This window comes from Actinia tenebrosa, unplaced genomic scaffold (assembly GCF_029948245.1).
Source record: "Actinia tenebrosa isolate PJP-AT-01 unplaced genomic scaffold, QUT_ActTen_1.0 PGA_scaffold4__44_contigs__length_22323623, whole genome shotgun sequence".
NCBI lineage: Eukaryota > Metazoa > Cnidaria > Anthozoa > Actiniaria > Actiniidae > Actinia > Actinia tenebrosa.
The window spans coordinates 311,547-336,335 of record NW_028292581.1 but is presented as its reverse complement, the minus strand read 5'-3'; the positions used below and the strand labels follow the sequence as shown (position 1 = coordinate 336,335).

General features: G+C 36.7%; 2 protein-coding genes across 2 annotated transcripts; both read right to left on the bottom strand.

The window, feature by feature from the left end:
- Positions 1-969: 969 nt before the first annotated feature.
- LOC116307114 (ras-related protein Rab-18-B) lies at positions 970-11,754 on the bottom strand. The gene is made up of 8 exons (XM_031717263.2): positions 11,530-11,754; positions 11,188-11,243; positions 10,132-10,193; positions 7,357-7,429; positions 5,748-5,866; positions 5,249-5,322; positions 5,112-5,163; positions 970-3,548 (listed from the first exon to the last, which is right to left on the bottom strand). Exons 1-8 carry the CDS (start codon positions 11,595-11,597, stop codon positions 3,435-3,437), a joined length of 618 nt encoding a protein of 205 aa, XP_031573123.2. The 5' UTR covers positions 11,598-11,754; the 3' UTR covers positions 970-3,434.
- A 2,112-nt stretch (positions 11,755-13,866) lies between these two features.
- Positions 13,867-23,416, bottom strand: LOC116307122 (cytochrome P450 20A1). The gene is made up of 12 exons (XM_031717273.2): positions 23,236-23,416; positions 23,047-23,099; positions 22,083-22,252; positions 21,234-21,379; positions 20,651-20,818; positions 20,140-20,218; positions 18,738-18,859; positions 17,453-17,507; positions 16,775-16,895; positions 15,722-15,836; positions 15,375-15,439; positions 13,867-14,875 (listed from the first exon to the last, which is right to left on the bottom strand). Exons 1-12 carry the CDS (start codon positions 23,329-23,331, stop codon positions 14,626-14,628), a joined length of 1,440 nt encoding a protein of 479 aa, XP_031573133.1. The 5' UTR covers positions 23,332-23,416; the 3' UTR covers positions 13,867-14,625.
- Positions 23,417-24,789: the final 1,373 nt, after the last annotated feature.

Here is a 24,789-nt window from a genome sequence, read left to right as displayed (position 1 = left end):
CTACGCCGCCCTTAACAGCAAGACTGACTACAAGTGCGTTTCTGCTTGATGCATATGAGGACACCTTTCAACAGTTATTTCAATGGAATATTTACCTATTTTCTTGTTATAATAAACCACAAACCAATTCGCGATCGTTTCCTCTGCGGGTAGATATCGATCACAAGGCTGCAAAAAGAATTGTGCGAGCAAAATATACAACGCAAAACAAAATAAACGTTTTTTTCTGCTGAGACATGACATCAAACAGAGCGACATACTGGTGCCTCCGCTATCGTCCAATGAACTGGCTGGTTTAATTCTCCAAACTTCAAGGGTTCGTCATTCTGTTTGATTAGCGTTTGCTTGGAAGAGTCTTAAAACGCGTCTGCAGGAAGCAGGTGCTAGGAATACGGTTATTTTGTTGGTAGAGTACATCGTTTCGTACGATATTAACCAATCAAAATTGAAAATTGCCTATATTTGTTAATGCGACCTTAATTTTATCAGCATTAACGATTTACACTGCAGTTTACTTTTCTCATTTATCCTTTTGCCGGTGTTGTTTCTCTATAGGCCTAATTTCCTAGAGTGTTATTTCTTTGTTTAATGGTTGCACATAAAAAGACACATGAATATGGATGCAACTCAAACAAAGAATTTTATTCTCAATAGAGAATGACACGTGTTCTGAAATGGGTAAAACATTACACCCAAGTGGATTTGGTCCATTCTTTTGGAAAGCAAGACAATAAAACTGATCTCAAGTCCAAAAACCAAGACATCGAGAAGTGAGACGATGATGACTACGTCAGGTCGCATTTATACTATTCGTTTTTGCTCTAAAATTGTCTTGAAACACTTCTTCATATAAAAAAGTACTAAATAATGAGCGTTAAATAGACTTTTAAAAAATATATGAAAACAAAGGATTATTCACTATTTAGCACCATAATGGTTTTCATAGTTTTTCACGGGTTATATGCAGTATGCAAACAATGTGAAGTTTAATATTCATTCATCTTCCTCGTGACAACGTACACTAATGCGCATAACATAAGCAGTGTCCTCTATCCTAGTATAAGGTCTTGCGAGGCCTTGTTCAAGAAACCGGCCCCTAGCTGCAGACTCTTTTAGTCTTGTAGCTAATAATTAGAAAAGAAGACGACAGCAAATCTTCGGTCGAAGTGCTTTTACTTTAAAAAATTTTTCATTTGTTTTTAACATTTCAAAAGAAAAAAAGGAAAAAAAGGGAAGGCGACTAGGATGATAAACCATTAAACATGATTTAGTCCATTCTCCTGAATCACAAACATGATTGGAGCAAGCAAACTGAAGGAGTCTTTCACGGACTAGGGTGACTTTCTTCCACCACGAGATAATTATAATAATTATACAGCTTCTAATTAATCCCATATAGGTAACTGTCCAATTATTTTCTTAATTGGACAGGTCTTGTTGATATGGGATTAATTAGGCAGCTATATAATTAATAGGTAATGGGACTTCATGCTCCCCAATCAAGAAATAATTAGACTCGAAAAATTCCTCTGACTGCCAAATTGGACTCGGCCTACGGCCTCATCCAATTTTAGAAGTCCTCGGAATTTTCCTCGTCCAATTATTTCTTAATTGGACAGCATGGAGTCCTATTACATATACTAATACTAATTAAATAAAGGTTAATAGATCTTATTTCCACCCGTTTGCTGATGACTCTTATTTCCATCTTATTTCCATCCGTTTGTATTTGACTTATACGCTAACTACTAGAAACTTTTTTGCACGTCTGAGGAAATCATTTCAACTCGAAGGAAAACCTCTAAAAGAAAAAGGATGTTATGCTTAGAGACCGTTTACATGAAGGTAGGGTTATCTCAGTTCTAGGAGTCTTTGGTTTTCCGTTCACCAAAACCAAATGAGTTAGCCCTACTTTCATGAAAGTGGACTGTTAAACAAAACTTTTTCGCTATTATTAATTCCAAATTTATTTAAGGAACATTATAAAATCCATGAATAATTAATGAGGAAAACACAATAGAAATCATTTGTCCGTGGAGGTTGAATATCTGTTTACAAAATCAAAATCGTCCTGATTTGCATAAACTTTAACTCCAATTTTCTTAGCCAAATTCAATTTTATCTTTAAAATTATAGTAGAACATGAATGTATACACCTAGACGTTTCATAAGCAATATATACAATATTCGTGGCCGTGTTGTATCAGATATACAACCACGAGCCGAAGGCAAAGTAATATATTGTATATATTACTAAAACGTATGCGCATGTCGTTGTGCTGTGACATAAACACGCCGGGGGCTGTAGAGCATGAGAGTGTTTCTCTTGCTTCTCTCATGCTCTACAGCTCCTAGAGTATTTATATCACAGTACAGAGACATTAGCAGCCGTTCATATTTGTTTTAAAAAGTATTTTTAAAAGGCTTTGCGCGAGCGTCTCTCAGTTCTCTCGTATAAACACGGTACCAGCCAATCAGCGCGCGCATTTAATTTTCAAATATTTTCTAATCCCTTATATAGATGTGAATACACCCCACGCGAGACAATATTAATATTTGTTTGTTATACACCTATTTCAATAAACGTTATCATCGCTAAAGGTGATAGCAGGCGATAAGTCATTCCGACATGGAAATGGTTTCGTTGAATACAAAGAACATCGAATAAGTCTCAACACTAAGGTCCATGTTCTTGACGAGAATAAGAAGCAGAAACACAAGTCATTCCAGCTATTCTTGAATCTTGGAATAACCAATCTCCTATCGCTCTTAGCCTACCATCCAACGTTTATTGAAATATGTGTATACAAGCTGAATTTAACGACTGTTACGTGTATAAATTTTCAATGAATAGCTGATTCTTTAGGAAAACACCCAGTGTCAGACGATGAAACTTTCTTGTGGAAAACGAATCGCGAGAAACGTTTCACGACAAATTTCGTCGTGTAACATACTGGCCTCAGCTTCGAATTGGAACGTTCTTGACAAGAAAGCTCCACAAATAGTAAATCTACCTTGTGCAAGAGAAAGATTAGCTTAGTTCGGAAAACTGAGCGGATATGTTTTACGACAAGCTATATTTCGTAACACTCCTTGTGAAGTTGGATTCCCAAGGATGATTTTCAGATGGAGCATTCCCTCCCTTTGTAAAACCATACAACAATAGAAGTCGTTGCTATTGACAAATGGGCATATGATTTGCGGGGTATTCTGCAGTTATACATATATACTGTAATAATAGCCCACTTCCGAGATATGCTTCGATTGTCACACACAAAGGTTTCAGTATGAGGTTGCGTGCTAAACTGAATTAATTCTTACCGCCCGTCACGAATGACTGAGCATTTAGCATGTAGCCTCATACTGAAAAGTCGGCTATTAACACTATCGTAGTTCTAAATTGTTTAAACAGTTCTTTCACGTTTCAGTTATGTTCAAATATAATTACAATAACCACCGCAGCCTCTCACAGTCTGAGCACCGGCAGATAAGCTAAGGCCACCACTGCTTTTACTGTCATTCTCCCATAATCCTGGGGTTTGAATGATCTGCAAGATAAAATACAATAAAGTGATACCATGTTCATGCAGAATAGTCCCTTTTCTCATTCTGTAAATACCGCTGTGTTTTAAGACTGAAGACTCATCTCCGCAGGCTTAGCTCGCTCAATAGTAAATCATTGCAAATGTCAACTTTAATGTTAAGAATGTGCAGCTTGAACAATACCAATGTTTTGAAATCCCGCTGTTTTTGAAACTACAGACTCATTTGCACAGGCTTAGCCTCGTTTATAAGTCAGCTATTTGTGAATAGCTGACTTATAAACGAGGCTAAGCCTGTGCAAATGAGTCTGTAGTTTCAAAAACAGCGGTATGCATCGAATGTGAAACTGGTGTATTCCTTGACAGCAATAGACCTTTCTAGCTTTAGTGTAAATTTTCCCATTTCAGGTCGGGTGTCATTCTCTTGAGAATAAGATTCTTGAGTTGAGTTGTTTGAGTTGTATCCATATTCATGTGTCTTCTCGTGTACAACCGTGAAACAAAGAATTAATACTCTAGGGCATAACACATGGTCTGAAATGAATTCCAGAATTATGGGGCATTTTTAAGAGTAAATAATGTACTGAGTCATACAGTTGTAGAATATTATCTTCTTTACCTGTCATTACACAACTACTGAACATTAGTGCAATTGACGACCCTTATCATGCTAGAGTGACAATGTATAAGGTGTGGCAGCAAAAAAAGTTTCAGCATGCAATTGACTTCTACAAGTTGGAGCAATACTGAAACTATTAGAGGGTTGAAGAGCCTTGTTTATTCTTCATTTTGGATGGATATCACTGCCAAGTGAAGCAAGCCTCAGCAGTCACTCAGTAAGTATCTCACTTTAGTACTGGATGTTTGAAGATCTTAGTAAAAAGCTGCCTTGCTCTGTAGTTTCTAAAGGCCAACAACATCCAACATTGTTGGGCCCAATATGTTGGGAGCATTTGAACACGTTGTGTGGGACTTGTTGGACATTGTTGGATGTAGTTGGGTGAAGTTTGAAACTTGTGAACATAAATTCTTTTGTTTTTGGTCACCAAAGCGTAGCCTAACAATGTTGGACAGCACGCCCATCAAAGTTATGCTGCCACATGTGCACTGCATACGGTATCCATGGATAGTTTAAAAAAATAATAAACAAATAAACACAAGGCACCAGAGGTACCACCACAGGAAAAGCCATCATTTTCGTCAAGGAATCAGAGAGCCAAGAAGCTTTGCCAATGTTGTTCATCTGTTGTTCATCTTCATTTAAAACCATAACTGCTATGCATTTTCAATTTTTAACTCGTTGTACAAAGGCAGCCATGATAAGTTCGATCAAATGGCGGATGAACAAACACTGAGTTTGTAAGATATTATGGGTATGTTGTCCCAGAATCCTTTGTATTGTCAACATAACACGTTGGGACTTGTTGGAATCGTTTGAACACAATCGCCAACATTATCCAACAACTGCCAACAATGTTGTTTCAAACAATGTTTGGAGTTGTTGTGAATATTTGCATGGACCTTAAGGAATGGAACATATATATCAGTTAAATATGAAGGTGTACTTACCTTTTCAACAAGTTCCTCAAAAGCAAGTTGCACCCCCTCTTTTGTTCTTGCACTAAAGACAGATATAAATATTTTTGGTATTAAAATCCCATTATCTCAGTTAAAATTTTCTCTTCTTATACCAAAGAAAATCTAACCTTGCTTCAATGAAAAGCATGGAGTGTCTTCTTGCAAATTGTAAACCTTGGTTTCGTTCAACTTCACGATTGTCCTGAAACAGTAGCATACATGTAGCTTAATCACTATCACAATAACTTATTTGTCTTTTTCGCAATAACTTTTCCACCTTGTTGTTTGGCAATTCGCTATCCAAGCAGGGTTTGCAATAGCTGCTGAACAGCTGCTGGTTATAATTACAGGCCAAATAAGTTTTAGCTTTGTTATACCTTATTTCTGACTAAAAATTACTGGTCAAAATGACTGGAAAGGTAAAGATTTGGCCAGATCCTGTAAGTCCCAGTTCTGGCCAGACTTAGTCTGATGTCTGGCCGTTATAAGCTCTGCCAAGGATCCCAGACTGGAGTCAGAGATTATAGAAATTATTGAACAATTAAAAATAATAAGAATGTCTTGTCATCATGGAGGTGAGCTTTTTCATATTTAATCTCTGTTTGTTACATGTACTGTACTACATACCTTATCAATTTTATTTCCAACAAGCATCTTTATTATATCCTTTTTGCTTGAGTACGTTTCTACTTCATTCAGCCATTCTTCAAGTTTGTCAAATGTATCTCTATTACATGTGTCATACACTAAAACGTCAAACAGAAAATTGCTAAATGAAACATTTACAAAGCTTGATACTACTGTAATTTTTTTAAATACTAGGCAATGGGCTGGGAAGTCTAATCAATCCAGTAGCCCAGCAAAGCTAAACTACTAGCCAATTAGTATAGGTAATAGGACTACATACTGTCCAATTTGGAAATAATTGGATGAAAAAAATTCTGAGGACTGACAAAATTGGAAGAGGCTGATAAGCCGAGTCCAATTTGGAAGTCAAGGAATTTTTTTGAATTCAATTTTTTCCAAATTGGACAGACATGTTGTTCTATTGGAGATTAATTGTATCATCCCAAACTATACCAGACTGATTCCATAAGTCATAGTTTTCCCAAGAAAAATGCAAATGGAAACAATCCAAATTAATCTTAATCTTTGACTCCGACGAAGGACTAACGTCCGAAACGTTAGTTGCTATTTTCACTACGGTGTATAACTTATCATTCTATGATAACTGTTTCATTAGAAACACCGATGCAGTCCACGCTAGTGTTTACTAGCCATCATCTACAAATTAATCTTAATTTGGACAGGAAATAGAATTTGAAAATAATACATTAAAGTTGCTTATATGGGATTATAGAGTGATGATATAATTAAGATAGTTAATAATCCAAAAACTCTACTAGCCTATGGACTATTCTCACTGCATACATGATTAGTGTGTCACGTAGGAATTTAGCAACCCCCCATTTATGGACATTGGAGTTTGCGCAGTGCGGTTGTTATGCTTTGCGACCCCTCCATATATAAGTGCCACACCCAGATCTTTGAATCATTTCGTCGGAAGCTGCCTAAGGAGAGAGAAGATTCACCCCACCCACCTTCCCTACAGTAGTGGCGGTTGAGGATGCATCACATGCTTTTCGCACGCTCATTGCCAGCAGTCGCGGTCACCTTCCATATCTTAATTCCTGTGGCTCGGTAATGAGTATGCAGTGAGGAAAAAATACTAGTGATTCCAAATTTTAACTAGCTCAGAGCAAATATTTAATAGTCCCAGAGTAGTGTACTAGCATTGGTGATGAGCACTAATATTTTTTTGTCTGTTATATGCACAAACAAAGTACTGTTGGTAACACACAATCACACACAAAAACAGAACTCAAAGGAACTGGAAAAAAATAAATGAAAGAATGAATGAACCAACGAACAAGTTAACAAACAAAAGAGAGAACAAACAAACACATGAAGAATGAAGGAAATATTTGACAATGTTATATTTCTTTAGATCTACATAATAATAGTTCACCTTTATCTACTCTATCTTTGGGGAGGTTTTTTTCCTCCCTGTAATATGCAAACTCCTCCATCTTAACTATCATTTATAACTTAGTAATTTGTAAAAGATTCACTTAGACTGTCAGGCTAGCTCATGACCTTCTTCTATCATTTCAAATGAACCCCTGAAAAACAGTGAGAAACCACTGGGTCTAGGTAATTAACTAAGTAATCTTACCTAAGATAACACCTTGTGCTCCTCTATAATAGCTCGGTGTTAGTGTTCTGAATCTTTCTTGGCCTGCTGTGTCCTGTAACATGTAAGTAAGACCTGTAGCACAATCACCCCCTACAGTTGTGTAACATAGGACATTTTTATGAAAATAACAGAATCAAGTTGATGATAACTTTTCCCCCTAGAAATAGGTTCCCAACTCCGAATTTGCACTTTTGGTGAAATTCTAGTTGTTCATTAGCATTTAACAGAGATTTAGAAAATTACCCATAATCCTTTGTGGGTGTAGTATCTTTGTATTTGCTTATTTAGTGCGCATGTAATTACGAAAAATATATGAAAAATTGACTTGATTTATAGTGAGGCTATGATTTCCTCGTGCATTTCAATTGCAAGTTTGTAGACATTTTTCTTCTTTTTCTTGAGCTCACCACACACACATCTGACAGTTTGAGAAAGCACAAATGCCGTCTTCATTGTGTTGAGTTTGTACGTCATGTCTATTAAGTGAGTGAAGCTGCTTTTCTCGTTCTTTCGCCGCTTTGCTAATGGAACCACGCCCAAGGTTAACAAGCTTGGAAACAGAAGACTGGGTCCTGGATTTCACAACATTTCTTCCTAAAGAAAGCTTTTTAACAGCTGACAAGGCTGCTCTGTTATCTTTAGAACCACTTTTCTTGATTTGCTTTATCCCCTCAGAGATGTCTGCTGCGAGAGCCTTGAGCGCACTATCCTCTTTCCTTTCTTCGGATGTTTTTACTATTCCCTTTTCAGAAAGAATTTTTCTTGTGCGCGGACTTGAAATTAGGGATTCCAGAATCTCTGCTTTTTTCTTTGGGGATCCTGGCAAGGTATTCCTTGTGACCTTAAGTGCTCGTGTCTTGGCCATACGATTATGAAAACCTTTCTCGGTAGATGACGGTACGGGAGCCGGCGGGTTTGGAATCGTGACACTTGACTCTTTCAAGTCTTCATGGTTGTTACCTCTTAATTCTTGTCGGTTTTTTTTCTCTGTATCGTTTCACCTTTTCTCTTGTTTGCTCTCTTAGTTTGGCTCTCCGTTCTTCAACTATTTCTCCTTCACTTCGATTTTTCTTCGTTTTCTTTCCACTTGTGACGCTTCTCGTTTGTGGTCGGGCTTTTCTGCTGTCACGGCTTTGTAACAGCTGTGCAATTTTCCGCTCCCGGTTTCATTCATAATATTGCTTGTCAGAATCCTTCTTTTTTTCTTTTTGTCGCTCTCGCCATTTTTTCATTTTTTCAGCATTAGAAATGCTTTTCTGGTTATTGACCATCATCGAAATGATATCTAGAAACTTCACGGTTTGAAAATATAGCGTTGATGATAAGATTATTTTTAGAGGTCAAGTGTAACACAAGTCGAACGACACTGTGAAATATGACCTCGTGCTTCCTAATTTAAGCCCCTGATTATTCATAAAACACCCCAGATAACGAAGACTGAAGTGTGAACAACACATGCTTTTCACTGCAGGGTTTGTGGTTTGCAAAATTCTAAAGAGATCTAGTTGTATCTGTGGAGGTATTTCCGATATCATGTTGAGGAAACCGTTTGTTACGCTTGGTCAAACAAGAAGCCAACTTTAAAATGTTTCCGATTTGGTTTTTGAAAAATTACTTCTTGTTTTTCGATCTCAAAGTTAAAAAAACTTATCAGATCCTTTAGTTAGAAAGATGAACTGTACTGTTTAGGAATGCAAGCGGCGTATCTTAAATAGAACATGAGATATGTAATTTTATTTCGGTAAGTAGTGACACTGTTGCATTTTGTGTCCAGAAAATGTATGTAAATAATTGTTTCCGATCTGAGAACTTCTTTATTTTTCGGTTTCTTTTGGTAGTTTTGGAAAAAAATTTTCACACGATGGTTAACAAGCCTTGGAACTTTCAAATTTACAAATAGACATTATTATTAGACTTGTCTTGGATTTGCTGATCGGACGGTTAATCGCCGTGACATTACGTTAAACTTGCAGCGTTACACGAGGACTCAACGTGGAAATCCTGTTCCTATTTCATGAAAAATGATTAAAAAGGGCCGATAATTTGTATATTTTATTCGTATTAACAACTGAACTAAAATACGATATTAGATTTTTATATTGTATATTTGAAATAGGTGAAAAAATATTATTTACACTTCCCAACGATAACAAGTTGTTACGCGTTACACCTAAAATTAGGTAACTTTTTGGGGGATCTTCTAAATTTTTCCACTCTTGAATAACTTCAAATGTCAATATTTCTATGTGACATTAATCTCAGAGTATTATTGCTGCCAAGTACGGGTTTCGATTTAAAGTTCGCGATTACCCGCAAAGATATCGCAAATTATAACTACGCGACTCCAAATGTTAGGGGTGATTGTGCTACAGGTCTAATATAAGTGATGATCGTAATGAGGGAATGTGAAAAATCACAAGAATAGACCTGGTTTTCACCAGATGACTTTTTACCAATCATTTTTTCCCTCCTAAGAAATATTTATTACACAAGTAAATTTTAAAAACTGGAACACCAGACCACTGTGCCTGTGATCCACATACTACTGTAACAGTGTACACATTGAATTTGTGTAATATGAAAGCACATACAGCATTGTAGTACAAGTCGAAATGTTCACTAGTTCTTATCACTGCATGTACAGTAACCTGGGTTTGATTCTTAAACTCATTGTCTTCTTCTCTCAACCCTCTCGCCCTTCTCCCAACCCCCCCCCCCCTCCCCCCTCCACCAAAAAAAAAAAAAAAATCTTACCCATATGGCCAATTTTGCTCTGTTTCCTTCCACATTAATTGTCTTGACTTTAAAATCAACACCTACCAGTGTATAAGTATACAAGTTAAAAGTTGTTTCCAATAAAAATAACAATAAATAATAAACTAAAATAACTTTTGCATAAATTTCATCAAACTAAAATTATGATTTAAATTTCTCTGTGTGCATTATAGAGTGACACTCGTTTATTATTTAATCTCTTGTGTATGGTTATCATTGACGATTCTCAAAACTCCAGTGTATGTGAGCTTTGCCTCACTTCTGATGTTGGTAAACAAAAGCAGAAATCAAATCAGAATAACAAAACAAGCAACTCTTGGATTCAAGGCTCATGCATGTAAGCCCTCATGCTCTGGAGTTTTGAGTGTCGTCAATAATCACTCAAAGTTCATCCCAATCTACCACTTTACTGACTCAATAAATAGAGCAACATTCATGTTTCTGTCGTGCAGGTAACATGAAATACAGTAGCATGTTTTGCTATGTTTCAGGTTCTGTCTAATAAATCTGCAACACTTTAAATTCATCAAATTTTGATTGACAGGAGTCAAAAACCAATAAATTGTGAAACAGTTTCTCCAATTCACCACTTCGGCACTAAGTGTCACATGGTATAAATGGTGTTGGTTTGTGTTACCATCACCAAAAAAATGGGACATTGTTCTTGGATTTCCGTACAAATGTACCAGATATTGAACAAATTATTTTCTTTGTAAATAGCAGTAAGAAAAACTTCAATCAAGTTATCAAAATGATATTTTGCTTGTATTTAGGGAGCTAACTAAACAAATTAAGTAAATTATTTATTTAAAAGTCAGTATTTTCTTATGTGAATGTCCACAACACAATCGAATCTAAGGTAATTTATACCATGTAATGGCTAGTGCTGAAGTGTTGAATTTGTCTTGATTACATACATTAAGTAATGAACGGTAAACAGAGAAGAAAAAAGCTATCTTGTATTCATGATAAGTCATAATATCTGATATGCAGAAAGATTATAACTTTTAGTAAAATATAATAAAATGTTATTACCTATCGTTGCCCCAATATCTGGATCAAATGTATCATCAGTAAAACGCAGTAGAAGACTAAATATAAACAGTTAAACGTTAGATCAAAAACTGGGAAAATTTAGCAGATATTTCAATGACGATATAGGTTTAAATTTGCACATTGGAGTATTCGAAATCATAGTTTATTTGATCTTGAAAATAATTTGACAGTATTAAGATAAAATCAAACAGGTTTTAACCAAAAGCACTTATTATAAATCGCATCTGAGTACATAATTTGTAGATTCTGAAATATCAAGGGCTCTACGAAGCTAAAATTCTGAGAATTAATTGTGCAAATCAAGCAAAACGTTTGAATCACCTTGACTTTCCAACGCCACTTTCACCGACGATTAATATTTTCAGGGTTGTCAAGACGTCGTTATCCATCGCCCTTATTCCTTTGGAGTCTTTTGTTAGTAAGGGAAGACGAGATATCTGCTGATTTAGCAACAACTGGGGTTGATTTTCCTCATTTCGTTACTCAACTTTGCATACTCAATCGAATTCATTAGTTTACACGTCTACTTTATGGCGTGTTGCCGCTGACTTAAGTACTTTGAAATACCCATAATGCAGTTGGGCGCTTCCAATGACTGTAAGTGAGTGATGAATGAGGAAAAAATAAATTTATAATACTTCACTTCCAATGACTGAGCGATCGAAGAATGCGGAAAGGAGAAACTCATAATACGACCCCGTCGCCATGACTATGGCGCGTTTTCGGGGTAAAAATTGAAAATGTGTAACTTATGCCATTTTTAGGCCTGATATCACGCACTGTTATTCCACCTTGAAACCCTACTTCCGTCTCGAAGATTTATTGAACCAATTCCGCTTTCGACTTCCGAACACTCGATGAGTTACGAACACTCGATGATTGCGAACACTCATGAAACGAAATCTACGAATAACTGAAACAATCACACATATATATTTATAACCCAATCCGTCTGTCCTGTCGCCCTTGCATGGTAAGTTCAAGTACCGGTTACATCATGAAATGAAATGACGCCCGAAACTGGAGCCGAGGAGGAAAAAAGAAAAGAAAGAAAAGGATAAAGGAATACGACAATGTAATCATGTTAATCGAAGTATTATGATCATCAGGGTGGATGTAGTCCTGATGAGAAGGACTCCCGGGGGGGGGGGGGGTTCTCCCCTATATTTGCTATACGGGTATGTGCCGCCCTATAGGGTATGGTTTTTCGGCTTTTGGGTCTGGGGTAGGGTATCATTTTCTTGACATTTTGTCTGGGATAGGGTAACATTTTAGTCTGGGATAGGGTTAACGATTTGGTCGTTTTTGTCTGGCGAATAGGCTACGCTTTATAGTAAATATTGATTGCAATCGATTGTAAAACTGCATTTTCCGCCTTTTAGTCTGGGATAGGGTGTATAATTCTTAGTTTTAGTCTGGAGTAGGGTATGTAAAATCAAAATTTTAGGTCTGAGATAGGGTCAGGGTTTTGAGGTCCTGGCGACACATCCCTACCCAAGTTGGACAAGTTTTCTCCATGTAAACGGTCCCGAAGTAATAGTACCAACATGATAAATGAAGATGAATAATGACCGGCGCAAGAAACTGATAAATAAAAAGTCAACAGAAATGATATCTGAGTTCCAGATACAAATTGAACCCACGAGCCAAGTTACTTGATCTTTACAGTACTAAATTCTTGTCATTTTATTCATTTCATTAATATTATTTATATATATATATGTAACCAGTTGTCGCACCAGTTGGGCACCATCTTAAGCGATATTATGGACTACCTGTGGTACAATTCTTTTCTTCCACTGCTTTTTTCTAAGCGATAGCATAAGGACGGATTATGGATTGTAACAGGTATAGAAGGAATTGACAAGAATATATCACGTCTATAGCCAATTCAATACGAGTTATAACCTTTACTCTCTCTTACTCTCTCTCTCTTGAAGAAAAGCGTAAAAAGAAACCTTGCGCCATACAATCCAAAACATTTCATTACTGATCCTGTGGGGAAAATTATGAAATGTTTGGTGCGCAACGTGCAGATGGGACCTTTCCTACACGCAGGTGTGTGAGCAGCAATAAAAACTGTCAGATAATGCGCGCGGGCACTTTAATTAACCTTTAACTTTGACGATATAAAGATCAAGTTCGTTATGTGAGGATTGCGACTCGGTACCACCCTTTCAAACTAACGCATGCAAGATAGTAAAAGAAACACAAAAAATTGCTTACAAAATTTTGAAAAATGTGGTCTCGTATTTTGCACGGATCTTTCACGAGTCCCACTCGCGCAGTTACAAGTCCCCCTTTGTTTTTATTACTAGCTACGTCTGCACCAACCCCTCACATTCATCCCACAGCATGAGAGGCGCAATTGCATGGCCGTAAACGTCCAGTTCAAATCAGTTTCGTAGCAGCACGTTGCGTATAGAGGCTTTGCACCATCACGTGATGGCAGCCATGACAGGAGGCAGGAGCAATCGAATCTCGTCTCATCTGATTTACATGAGAAAGCATTCAGTCTTCCAGTGGGAAAAGATTCTATTGTTGTGACTCCTGCCATGGCTGCTATCAAGTGATGGTGCAAAGCCTCTATACTGCTAGGCTATGAAATTATCATAGCATCTTCGAGATACTGTAACGCTAATGAAAGAGTGGACATCGTGAGATAAAACAATTTTCAAAATTATAAGTTCTTATTTTTTAACCCATTACAAACCATACTGACAATTTTCTATGGTACAATATAAAATCATAAATCTATCTCTATAATCTATTTATCGTTTAACGTACATAACGCGCGCGCGTAGGTGCGTGTGCCGATATAAAGCTTGCGGGGGTTGGCAGAACACGCGAGAAGTGCGTTACGAGAAGCACGAGGCGTAGCCAATACGTGCCTCTCTCAGTTATTACCGCAAACCCCACAAGCAAGTTTCTTTTTTTTTTTTGCGCTTGTGCTATGTGCTCTTATAAAGAACGCGCTCCAAACCAATCAAACGCACGATTTATAGCAGTTTTTATAATTAATTCTATATATTTCCTTTTATATAAATTGTTCATATGCTTACTAAATATTAATTTACGGTTTTTCGAAATCTGATTTCAATTGCTCCTATCCATTCATACGGTGGCTTGTTAAGTGACATCGGTTTGGGTAGTTGAAACAGCTGGCACCTACAAGCCACGCATGACAACATGATAATCGAGTACATATTAAGCTTTTTTAAATGTGTTTCTATAATCGCTGGAAAATCAACTTGACAAAACCATCAATTTTTTGACGATATAGGTACGATATATTAACGATATACTAACACTTAATGGGACCGCGTCACTAATCAAGCTCGGTGTTTATACTCCACTGAACAGCATTAACAACACTGTAAAGGCAATTTGGTTTAGAACAGTGGAAAGATAAGCATTTTATCTTTTGTTGATAGTGATCCAAACTTCTTCATTTGGTGAAGTGACGAGACGATGGACAGGTTGTACTTTCTGTCCCGCGACAAGCTCCACCTTAAAACGCCTGATGAACACAGACAAGAACACCAGACCCTCTGTGATGGAGAACCTCCATCCGGGACATTTTCTCTTGCCCGCAAACCCAAATGGCTGGAAGGCCAGAGAAGGAAGATCCTTCGCGTTCTCTGGGCTAAAACGATCGGGATCAAACCTGGAAAAGGATAGATTAAAATTAATAAAGAATGGCCAAAAAATGAACAAACGAACGAACAAAAGCAAAACAAAGCAAAAAATAACAAACAAAAACAAAAGACAAAAACAAAAAAAGCAAAACAAAAAAACAAAACAAAAAAAAACCGAAAGGTTATCTAATGCGAAAAATTTTACTTTCGAAATTTTAGTATATCGATGGGTAAGAAAGGGAAAATAAAATAAAGGTTAAAGTCTTGGTTAGAAAAAAGCTTTTTTTCTCCTCCGATCTGCAACAAGAACAGGGCAGGAAAAAACCTATGCTAGCAGGGTAGGGAAAAGTGTAGTGAGGTGAACGGACGATTAACGCATCACAGGGTGCGAGCAATGAAAATAGAGAATCAGAAGTGCAACCACAGGAAGACCAATTTAGATAAAAGTGATAGTTGAAATTAAAATCAGAAAAAATTTGTAATGAAAATAATTAGTTATTCAACTTTTCTCCCTGTGGTCCTATGTACCTTTGCGGTTCAGGGAAAATTTCAGGATCGTGAAGAACAACACCAAATGGTATCATTATTGGAGTCTGAAAAGAAGAAAATACACACGTGAAAACAAATTTACATGCGTTGTAGTTGTTGCTACTGTAGCTATGATTGTTTGTGTTCTATTGAAATTTAGTAGTTGATTTTTGAGGAGGGAGGAAAACCGGAGAACCAGGAGAAAAACCCTTAAAGCACAGGAGAGAACCAACAAACAACTCTACCCGCATACGAAACCGAGCACGGCAGGGCTCGAACTCGGGTCGCATTGGTGACGGTTAGTCTATAGGAGACTAGTATAGATCTGATAAATGACTTCATTTTACCTCTTTTGGCACAACATGATCTCCTATCTGCAGGTCATGGTCCATCTGCACCCTTGCACCCCAAGGAGCAAGTATTGAACAGCGGAGGGTCTCATCGATAACTTGGCGGCAATATCTAAAAATATTATTAGAGAAATATAGTTTAGAACTCAATGGAGTACATTTGGTATGACTGTAGAATTGTCAACATTCTTTGAAAACAAATCATTCAGATCATAGTGCAAGAGATCAAATGCTTGGACATACCGATGACAATGAAACGTATGTACCAAAAAATTGGGTGAAAAGCCTCTTGGACCCTGGGTACAGTACATTAATACGACTGCAGTTTCAGAAAACACCCACCCTTTCACTATTCGACAAAAAAGATGCTTCCTGTATAGCTTAAGGTTATACTGGAGACCTTCAGGGGAATGTTCCTTTTAAACTTTCTCTACGCAACACGTTAAACAAAACCCCATAAAACTATATATCGTTTTAAAGGTCATATGATAAAGATTTCGAATACAATATTATTTTCGTCTTTTATGCGGTAAAACGTCAACCGACATTGAAACTTCTCGACGTTCCAACTTTAAAATTCAATAACTTTTTAAAGAAGCAAAATATCAAAAATCGCTCACACTCTTTTGTAGATTATCTTTTGCTTATTCACATAGTGAAGTTCTTTTTGGCTTTACGCACTAGCGCCATGTCCAATAATTCACCTCCACTGAACGTTCCCGAGTTGTGTTTAAGGCTCTGGCATTGTTTTAAATTAAAAAACCGCTTTCAAATAATATTATTTTCGAAATCTTTATCATATGACCTTTAAAACGATATATAGTTTTACAGGGTTTTGTTGAACGTGTTGCGTAGAGAGAGTCTTAAACGAAACATACCCCTGAAGGTCTCCAGTAACCTTAAGTATAAAACAACACAAAACAACAGTGAGATGTTTGTACCCAAACTAGACCATAATGCACCATGTTCACTGTCTCCAAAAAGACATGTGAGCAACCAAACTTGAAACAAAAAAGAAACAAAAGTGCTAAATACAGAAACATTACTTACTTGAGTTGGCTGGCCGCAGCTGGGACAATATCTTCTTCACCCAACACCTCAATCAGCTCTTGGTAAACTTTCTCTTGGACTTCAGGGTGAAGAGCCAAGTAGTAGAAACACCAAATCATCACTACAAAAATATCAGAATTAAATGAAAAAATATGTAAAGAAAAGAAAAAAGAAATCTAAAAAAATTGAAAAATCATGTAACAACAGAATTGCGATTAGCACTCTAAGCAATGTATGTCTAGGTATTAAGTGTTGCCTCTCACTATTGTGGTCACAGGTCGTAACCCTGGTCCATACCATTGTAGGAAGAGTTGACTGTTGACTCTCTCCTGTACTTAAAGGGTTTTACTCTGAGTTCTCCGGTAAAAGATTTCAAGCTAAAATTTATTCCCTAAAAGCAATTCCAGATGCATTTTAGGGAGAATAGGCCATTTTTGCACAAAACAGCCTAAGACTTGATAATGAATCAATTAAGCCAAGGTTCCTTGGAAAAGGCTCTGCTGGATGGCAAACAAAATCTTAATTGCTTCACTTTTAATCTTGAAATCGAGAGTATCTTATATTATAATAAAATTATAATTTTTAAAAATGGGGTGGAGTAATAGAGCATAATCAAGGATTTTTCTAAACCACAGCATTTTTCAAGCACAATTGAACCGTTACTATAAAGGAACTTACTATTTCCAGTAGTATGGAATCCACCAATCATAAATGTCAAAATATCATCTTCCAACTAAACAAATAAAGTCAGAATAACATGTAATGTAAATTACTTATGATTTATTTCCTTGCTCTCTTTTTAGTTTCAGAGTAATCAATTTCCCATTTTCTAATGCTGCATATATTTCTAAAAAATACCATATTTCCTCTACTAAACCCATGGCCTTAAGCCCTCAGTCTCTGAGTTGGCTGCAATTCCCCAAAAGGGATTATTTATCAATTATTTTTGGTTAGCATTTTCATATCAGGGGCTGAGCACAATGTAAATTTCTTCTTTGAATGAACTAGAATTCCACCATAAGTTCAACCAGTAAAATTTACAATTTATAATAAAGAATAAAAAATTCATATTTCATGGGTTTTCTAGGTAGAAAAATCATGGCAATTGCTAATCGAAATATGATGTTGAATCCTCAATTCTAATTGGTTGACCTTGAGATTGTTCTTAAGGTCAACTCAGCTGGCTGAGTTCCAAAAATTACATATTATGCTCCCAGCCTCTAATAAGTCCCATGCGCCCACCCTTAAAGCTTAATGCTGTGGTTCTTTCCCTGTGCAGGCTTTGAAAAATCATTCACAATTGTGAAGAAAGATGATTATGAATTTCTGAAGATCAGGAAAATTGATTAAAAGCTCCCACCCTCTAATAAGCTCTAAAAAAATCACTGAAACCCTTTTTTTCCCCTGTTCCACTTAATAGTATGTGCTTAATTTTAACAAACTGGGTGAGCATGTCCCACTGATATTATAACATAGCCACAATATAATGCAGGCTCTAATTGGTTAATTAGCATGGATGAGCATACACCTGAAACTCTATGGTGCACGCTGACGAAATTAAGAAGCATATGCTCTATTTAATAAAGATATTGTTAGAAAAAAATTGAACTTTTTTTCGATAAACAAAGTTTTTTTTACAGTTTTTGCTAATGTTATAAAAGGATTGGTTTTTGATTAGTATGCTTCCATCGAGTTTTGGTAGCACCAAATGCCTCATCAATGCCTTTTGCAACTTATGCCTCTTGCCTCCTTCGTGCTTATCAACCTCCCTTGTGCACCCAAAACTCAGTGGAAGCATGCTAATCAATGAAAATTTTTTTAATTCAGATAAGCCACACACAAGTATGCCATTAAACAACAGAACAAAGAAAAGAAAAATGGAGAGGTTTCTTAAACAGCACAAAGAATTTTACATGGCTACCCTTGATACAATATTTTACAGAAGGTCTAAGTTAGTTTTTACCTCTTCTTGATCAATCTGGTCATATTCAATCATGGAATCAATGAACAATTTGTCTGTTTTCTGGTCCATATTTTTTCTTGCTTTAATAACATCTTTTATTGTAGAACGCATGATTTTCCTCCCTTAGGAAAAAAAGATTAATATTTAAGGAATGGATCATAAGTAGCGTGCATCCATCGAGTTATGGATGCACGCGGGAGGTTGCTAAGCACGAAGAAAAGCGTAAGAGTTGCACGACGCGAAGCGGAGTGCAACTCTAGCTTTTTTGAGTGCTTAAGCAACCTCCCAAGTGCATCCATAACTCGATGGACGCACAGCTACTTATGATCCATTGCTTTTATAATATAGTCAAGTCAACAAACAAGAAATAAATACAAATTATAGACTGTATTTGTTGATCATGCCCTAAATTCTCCTTACGCACCTTGAGTGAATGAAAAGCACAAAGGCGCCAAAAACAGAAAAACAGTCGTTTTGAAAATGGCAGCTTTACACTGAAGACAGTTATGACTACAATAATGGCAAAAATTTAGCTTACAAGTGAATCAAAGATGTCCAAAACTACGGAGAAAGTGATTTTCAACTGTAAGAAGTACATTTCAAATGTTGACATATCTTAGTACAGTAATGCCCGAGAAAATCAGTGAAAAACAAAGTGGCTGTCTTTGTTGTTGTTGACGATGTTCAAGTTTGTTATCGTACAATGACTTAGCAATGGAAATAATCTCGTACACGGATCAAAACTAACTGACTGAACTGGATTAATTTTCTCTGGGTAGTACGCTTTGTCAGGCTTTCCCTCCCATGTAGAGCTTCAGAAAGTACTTCACTGCAGTTGCGGAGCTGCGAAGTAGATGGTGAGCAAGATATTTATAGTTAATTACTTTGGAAATACTTTTGTTGAATAAATACACGATAACAATATTTTTGTATTTATTTAATCATTGCTTAAAATCCTTTGAATGTAGACACCGACCGATCGATTTGTGGTTTGCTTTGTCTTTTTGGAGTGACGCTCTGACACAATCTTGTCCAGCTCACTGTTTGAAAGTGATGCAAATCTTGACGTATTATTACTAGGCTGATCAAATGACAACTCTATACTAAATGTCGGAGATTGATGAGTATTTTCGCTAGTTTTTTTCAATCATTTTCAGTTATCTTTTCTAGATAAATTGTCAGCAAAAAGATACAAAAAGTTTTTTTTTTCGCCGAAGCTAAAAAAGCTGACGTGAGCGTGCAACCCATGGGCAAATGGTTCATGCTTTTCAACCAATCAGATCGCGCGGATTTACTTGACTATATTATAAAAACAAATTGTTTTTCTGACTTCCAACGGAATATTACAGAATAATATAGTAAATGTTACTAACATGTTATCATTTAGAGACACTTTACTAACCTTCTTCAAATTTCTCATGCCTGTCACTTCCTTCTGTGGGGGGAGGGGTTCCCAGCTGAGCCTCCATTTCTTGCCAACACTAAGGATTGATTTTAATTTAGTGATGATGATGAGGATGGTTGATCAAGATGAAGACAACAAAAATGAAGATGATGATGAAGGTGGTGGTGGTGGTGGTGATGATGATGATGACAATGATGATGATGATGAATATGGTGATGGTGATGGTGGTGATAATGATCATGATCACGATGATCATGATGAACATGATGATGATGAAGGTGGTGGTGGTTGTGGTGGTAGTGATGATAATGATGATGATCAATGGTGATGATGACAATGATGATAATGGCAGTGATCAAGAAAATGATAATAATGATGTTGAAGGTGATTGCGATTACGATGATGGTAATGATAATGATAACAATAAAATCTATATTATGTATATATGAGCTAATATTCTTATTTAATAAAAATGTAAAATATTGATACCAAAAATATGAACACTAACCGTTTCATATGCTTCAATAAATTTAGCACTCTCCTTGTCACCTCTGAATGTCTTGCCTAGACCAGCCAATCCCATACTTTTAACAGCTAGATAAATCATATTTTTCTCAAGTGGAATATGTTCACCTTTTGGCAAGGATTCCCATTTTGCTTCCATTTCTTTTGCCGTCTGAAACAATAAGTTTGAATGAGCTTTGCAATTTGAGTTCCCAGTAAAGAATTAAAAGAGGTAGCCATATATGGCAACATAGCCATTTTGATTTATGCCCAGCCCACACTGATTATATGTACCTCTTATGAATATCTGAGCTATTACAGTTGAGCCGTAATGAGATATCCTTGTGTTATACAATGCTTGTTTTCTCACTTGCATCTCATTTGCATGCATCCATCATAATATCTGCCATTCAACAGGGGGGATACCTCTAATACATAGACCTCTTATCAAGCACACACCTTTGCTCTTGGTTGACGTAATGATGAAATAAAGGATTGATTGATTGATTGAGTGAGTGATGGATGGATGGAGATACGGCCCCTTCAAATCATCATTTGAGCATTCAAAAGATTAATTATCAACAAACCTCAAGAATGCAGTCATAGTAGTTCATGACAGCTTCATGACTGAAACTTCTGTCTGTTACTTGTCGCAGCTGACGTCCCTTTGGCCCATTTTTATACTGGATGCTCTTTTTTCCAATCAATGGCTCAAACAGCTTAAAAAGCTCACCTGCAAACCGTCCATAACAACAATCAAAGTTGAATGAATGCTGGACAATCAAAAGAAACACCAATTTTATCAACACAAGTGAAAAACATCTGAATGTACTCTAAGTGCATACTGTATACAAACTAGTCAAACCATCTTCATGCTATTGTAAAAAAAATGTAAATTTCACTTTCAAAGATGCCTTACAAATGGACTTCACAAAATACCAAAACTTAGAGTTAGTTCTTGAAACTTAAGGCTAATTCGTATACTCTATGAAAAATTGTTTTGTATATAATTTCAGGGGGGGTGATCATTTATTTTCTCTCTAAAATGCTCTTAAATTCTTGGAAAACATTTCCAGATTTCATATCATGAAAGACTGGGTAGAGTCCCTTAATATGGGTCTACGTGTGGCTACCCATCATGATATTGTAGAGAAGGACTAATGATGGTCTTCCTGTGTAATGGTTGAAGCTGGGATGCATAGATGCATAGTCTACTATGCTTACCACCAGCTTCACAGAGTATAGAACGGGTGTTTGTGTATTCTCCAGTCTATAGCTAGTACCCCCTTTCAAAGGTGTTTGTTTATTTAATTTAGTCAACTGAGTTAAATGAGATACTTTCACTGTAAAAACCTAGGTACTATAGTAGTTATTTTATATATCAGGTAACTAAATTGGCTAATACATACTTAGATATATATTTTTTATATACTTACGAGGCCTGTCAAAAATACCCTGAATATCCTTCCACAGATATGGACATGCAACACTGACAGTATAAGTCTCCCCCCACCAAAAGCCTACGATTTTACCATAAGTATCATGAAGATAAACCATGTACTCATGTAGGCTACCAGCTTTTTTCACATCATCCAGATTTCCGCTTCTAGAAACAAAGATATCAGATACATAAGTGTAAGACCTAAGAAATTATGAGAGGTTGGGGCAAGACATTCTATAGAATAGCATCATAGCTAGGGAAGCACATTAGTGGTGTGAGCTGCTGATCAATGTACTTCCTCACCCACCTGGGGGGTACTCTTGTCTGTTTAGGGTAGAGATGTGCCACTGATCCCTCTTACCCTGATCCAGAGTGAAATCACTGAAATTTATATCCTGTTCCAGAGCAAGATTGTTGAAAACCATACCCTGTTAGCGAGCACGATTTTATATACCTTGTTCCAGAGTAGAATCACTGAAATCCATACCCTGTTTGGTGGCACATACCTGTATAGCGAATATAGGGGAGTACCCCTCCCCCCCCCCCCCCCCCCCCCCCCCCCCCCCCCCCCCAGCTCACCCAGCTGTGGTTATGGGTTTGCTCCAGACTTGCCTAAGGTAGAACTCAATACATTGCTGGTATAAATTTCTTTGCAAAAATGCTTAGTATGATACATTTGATATCTTTCCTTTGATCTTTGACTTTTATCTATCCTGTACTCAATTTATTAATTGAAGTACCAGGAGCAACCTTTCTCCATGAAATCTAGATATTATCAAGCTCAGATCAACTTGTTTTCATGAGGAGATTTGTGCGAATGACAAGACGAAGAACAGTCCTTCGAGATACACCTTGAGTACAGCTCTGGCGTATAGAATAAACTGCAAAAGTGCACGATACTTTAATGCATAAAGTGTGTTTTTCTTGTTCGGATTTAAATTGTACATAACTATACTTACTCTGGATTTGAAGGTCCGGGTCCGGGAATGGAAGGTCCTTTGGCGGATTTTCTCTGTGATAAGATATAAATAGTATGCGAAATATTACAAACTAAAAATATCTGAATAACTAAAATTTCTGTATAAAAATGAGCCAATATTGAAGCGAATCACGCGAGGAGAAATTTTCGATCCAAGTTTTGTACTTACAAAGTCAAATAAAGAGAGTAAAATCACGATGAGAGCAAAAACAGCAACCACGGCAAAAATACCAAAGTCAGCTACGTGAAGATGCGAAGGAAACATGTTGAACAAAGTAAAATATAAAAGCAAAATAATCCAAGGTTAAGTGGGAAGCCTTCCACGTCGAAAAAAGTGAACACTTGAACCATCAACCGCTGCCCGAAGACACAGGGAACCCAATTTAGATAAAAGTAAAAGAAGGAAGAAAAGAAAGACATAGAAAAAATGCATTTTTTATACTGAATTTTGTGATCATGAAAATTACGGCATCGGTCCAATAAGATTACCTAAAGTTATAAAGGGGTGGAAACGTGGTTTTATTTTACTGTAGAAACTTGAGTTCAGGATGGGCAGTTTGTTCGTTTTCGTTGACTTAGTTACCATGGCAACGGAATTTGACCCTGAATTTAAGGAAACTTGATGAAAGGCCTCGGGAGAATAGCAAAAAGTTAAAGTATAGGAATATCAAACATTGGAAAGTGATGTAGTTTACAGTGCTGTTCATCACTCCAATTTTATTTGAACATTTTATTTTGAAAAAATCTTATTCCAGAGCAGTAAGTAGAGTATCAAACTTCACTTTCGTGTTTATTAGCCTTCCCATTAGTTGCTCCAATTTATCTAATTGGAGCAACAATCTAGGTGCCGATTCTAATTAATTTACGATGAAACCCTCGGCATTCGAAAATCTTTTACCGTCCTCCAGGAGGTTTTTATATTTAAAATAATGCAATTAAAGTTAAAAGGTCAAATTGCACGTTTCCATGGCAACTGATTTAAGTGTTGATATTGGATTGGAGGGGGAGAAGGGTACGGCGATTCTTGGGCCCAAACAAAACGGCGGATTTAAGTGGGCTAAAATCCCCCCCTCCCTGTTCTGAAAATCCTGTCTACGTCCCTGGTTACTAAACCGAACGTCAAGGGACAAGGTAATTCACGCAAGAACGTTTTTTTCTTAGTAACTACTTACTGGAGTTGCTTGGCACTAAAGAGATAAGGCTACGAAATAGTACCCTCTTTACTCAGCACCTCAATCAGCTGATTTTGCCCAATTCGCGCAATTACGACTATACTTCATTATGACATAGTAGGCCAAAATTACTCATGTTTGTAGTTAATTAATTACTACTCTCTCTTAATTTATTCCATTGAAGACATACACTCACACACTAACACACGCAACTCTCAAAAATTACTTTATGTGTATCAGATTTTGCATTCTTCGTATCTGTTATGAAAACGATGTTAAATTATGAGATTTAAAAAAATTAAATTTCAGTAAAAGTATTTCAAGAGAAAATTAATTCACAAGCTGTAAGATTATATGAAATGTTCGTTAAGGTTCTGAAGACATGCAGTCCCCACTTGAACCAACCCCAGAATCTACAGCGATCTCTGATTCTGCCCCAATCGAACTAGACAAATGATCCTTCTCTGATGGAGATGAGACGACACCAGTCTTTAGAGACACGTTGTTGGCAGAGTCTAAGCCTTCTTCCTCCCTAAATTTCTGAAATGCGA

Coding starts and splice junctions, on each gene's coding strand:
- LOC116307122 (XM_031717273.2), bottom strand. CDS start 23,331: ATGTTTCCTTCGCATCTTCACGTAGCTGACTTTGGTATTTTTGCCGTG. Junction 20,219..20,650: donor TTATTGAAGCATATGAAACG/GTTAGTGTTCAT, acceptor ATCAATCCTTAG/TGTTGGCAAGAAATGGAGGC. Junction 16,896..17,452: donor ATTCCATACTACTGGAAATA/GTAAGTTCCTTT, acceptor ATATTTTTGTAG/TGATGATTTGGTGTTTCTAC.
- LOC116307114 (XM_031717263.2), bottom strand. CDS start 11,597: ATGGATAACGACGTCTTGACAACCCTGAAAATATTAATCGTCGGTGAA. Junction 11,244..11,529: donor AGTGGCGTTGGAAAGTCAAG/GTGATTCAAACG, acceptor GTTTATATTTAG/TCTTCTACTGCGTTTTACTG. Junction 10,194..11,187: donor AGATATTGGGGCAACGATAG/GTAATAACATTT, acceptor ATACACTGGTAG/GTGTTGATTTTAAAGTCAAG.